The sequence below is a fragment of the Eimeria acervulina genome, genomic scaffold (genome assembly GCF_000499425.1).
Source record: "Eimeria acervulina Houghton genomic scaffold, Eah_scaff687, whole genome shotgun sequence".
In the NCBI taxonomy this organism is placed as follows: domain Eukaryota; phylum Apicomplexa; class Conoidasida; order Eucoccidiorida; family Eimeriidae; genus Eimeria; species Eimeria acervulina.
Window position 1 is genome coordinate 340 of NW_013549656.1, and position 2173 is coordinate 2512.

At 47.6% G+C, this 2173-nt stretch overlaps 1 protein-coding gene across 1 annotated transcript; it reads right to left on the minus strand.

The window, feature by feature from the left end:
* Positions 1 to 312: 312 nt before the first annotated feature.
* Positions 313 to 1841, minus strand: EAH_00046430 (hypothetical protein, conserved; the record flags this gene model as incomplete). Its single annotated transcript, XM_013394686.1, has 5 exons — positions 313 to 389; positions 486 to 543; positions 781 to 856; positions 1081 to 1121; positions 1499 to 1841. Coding segments are annotated over 5 exons (595 nt in total), but the record flags the coding sequence as incomplete, so codon positions are not given.
* Positions 1842 to 2173: the final 332 nt, after the last annotated feature.

A 2173-nucleotide genomic window follows, 5' to 3' on the forward strand; every position in this document is an offset into this window, starting at 1 on the left:
TTATTCATTAATGTCAACGTGCAGACATACAGTGCATATATTCTCATTTAGGGTTTAGGGTTTAGGGTTTTAAGATGAGGGTTTAGGGTTTAGGGTTTTAAGATGAGGGTTTAGGGTTTAGGAGTCAAAGACTAAATATGAGGGTTTATGGTTTAGAGTTTTAAAATGAAGGTTTTTAAGGGTTAAAAGACTGAAGATTAAGGTTTAGGGTTTGGAGTCTGGAGATGAGGGTTTAGGGTTTAGGGCTAAAAGACTCAGGATGAGGGTTTAGGGTTTAGGGTTAAAATAAGGGTTTAGGGTTTAGGGTTTTACCTGAACAATCCACGCGGCCCAATCGCAGCATCTTCAGCAGCTCAATGCGGCTCTTGTCTACGGCGTCCGGCACCTTGCTGCAGACAAACCCTAAACCCTAAACCCTAAACCCTAAACCCTAAACCCTGAACCCTAAACCCTAAACCCTAAACCCTAAAGGGGAAGACGCTTACGTCCTCTTCTGCGGCCACTTGCACAGCACAATCCACGGCTTGCCTCCAAACATCACCTCTGCAACAAACACAAACCCTAAACCCTAAACCCTAAACCCTAAACCCCAATACGGTTCCCAAACCCTTAATCCCGAACGCTAACATCTACACCCTAAACCCTAAACCCTAAACACCAATACGGCTCCCAAACCCTTAATCCTGAACCCTAATGCCTACACCCTAAACACTAAACCCCCCTTAGAACCTCCCAAACCCTAAACCCTAAACCCTAAACCCTAAACCCTGGAGGACAAACCCTTTAGGAATTGCGCATCAGTCGTATCGATTGCCTCGAAGCCGTAGTGATAGTCCATGTAACACCGGTAACCGAACTGAGCAGCAAAACCCTAAACCCTAAACCCTAAACCCTAAACCCCAAACCCTAGCCCCCAAACCCTAAACCCTAAACCCTAAACCCTTTAGAAGCAGCCGTTGGAGCTCTTCACGGCCTCTGTTTGTTTCTTCTTCTGTGCAAAGAACCTCCCCTCTCCTAAGCCCTAAACACTAAACCCTAAACCCTAAACCCTAAACCCTAAGCCACTTGCACGCAGCGCACCTCCGAGGCGACCAACGCAGCTAAGCAGATAACGCCGAGGACTGCAGCAGCAGCAAACACCGCAGAAGAAGAACCCTTCTAAACCGTAAACCCTAAACCCTAAACCCTAATTGCAGCGTTTGCTCTGGCTGGGTGGACCCCCTACACTGCATTGAATTATAAACCCTAAACCCTAGGCAGGGCGATGAGGAAGCCCTGCCTAGGGTTTAGGGTTTATGGTTTATAAAGGGTTTTAGGGTTTATAAAGGGTTTAGGGTTTATAAAGAATGTAGGGTTTATTAGGGGTTTAGGGACAGGACATAGTAAAAAGAAGAGGTGAAGCAAACAAAGTAAGAAAAGCCGCAAACAAAAGCCATTAACAGCCCCTTAAAGCGAGGGTTTAGGGCTTAGGGTTTAGGGTTTAGGGTTTAGGGTTTACAAGCGAGCATGTCCTTCCATGTCTTAGGAGGCGGTGGTAAGGGTTTTTGTCTTAGCCCCATTTCGACAAACATACGCGTCCAGAGTAACTCATCCTTTCTTTTGTTTGCTGCTGCTGCTGCTTTATTGAGATTTGCTTCGCAGCTATCTGCTGCTGCTGCTTGCTGCACGGGCTTGCTGCTGCTGCTGCTGCTGGTAGTAGTAGTAGTGTTGTTGTTGTTGTTGTTGCTGTCGTTGCTGTTGTTGTTGTTGCTGCAGCTACCTGGGCTTCGGCTGCTGCCCCTGCAGCTGCCGCTGCTGCTGCTGTTGCTGCTGTTGTTGTTGCTGCTGCTGCTGCTGCTCATCTTGCTGCTTCCTAACATAGAGTATCAGAGGCAGCGTTGCAGTCTTCTGCAGCAGCAGCAGCAGGAAGAAGCAGTGAAGAAGCTCCTTTGCTGCAGCAGATAATAACCAGCGGACGAACAAACAAAAGAGAAGAAGCAAACAGCAGCAGCACCCGAGAGTAAGCCAAGGAGCGCTGTCGCCGCTGCTGCTGTTGCTCCCGCTGCTGCTGCTACTGCTTCTGCTGTTGGTGCTGCTGCTGCAGCTAGAAGCTTCAACAGGTGCAGCAGCAATTCAAAGAAGAATTTAAAATAAAAGTTAGAATTAAAAAAACAAGGGTAGTCTCCAACAACGC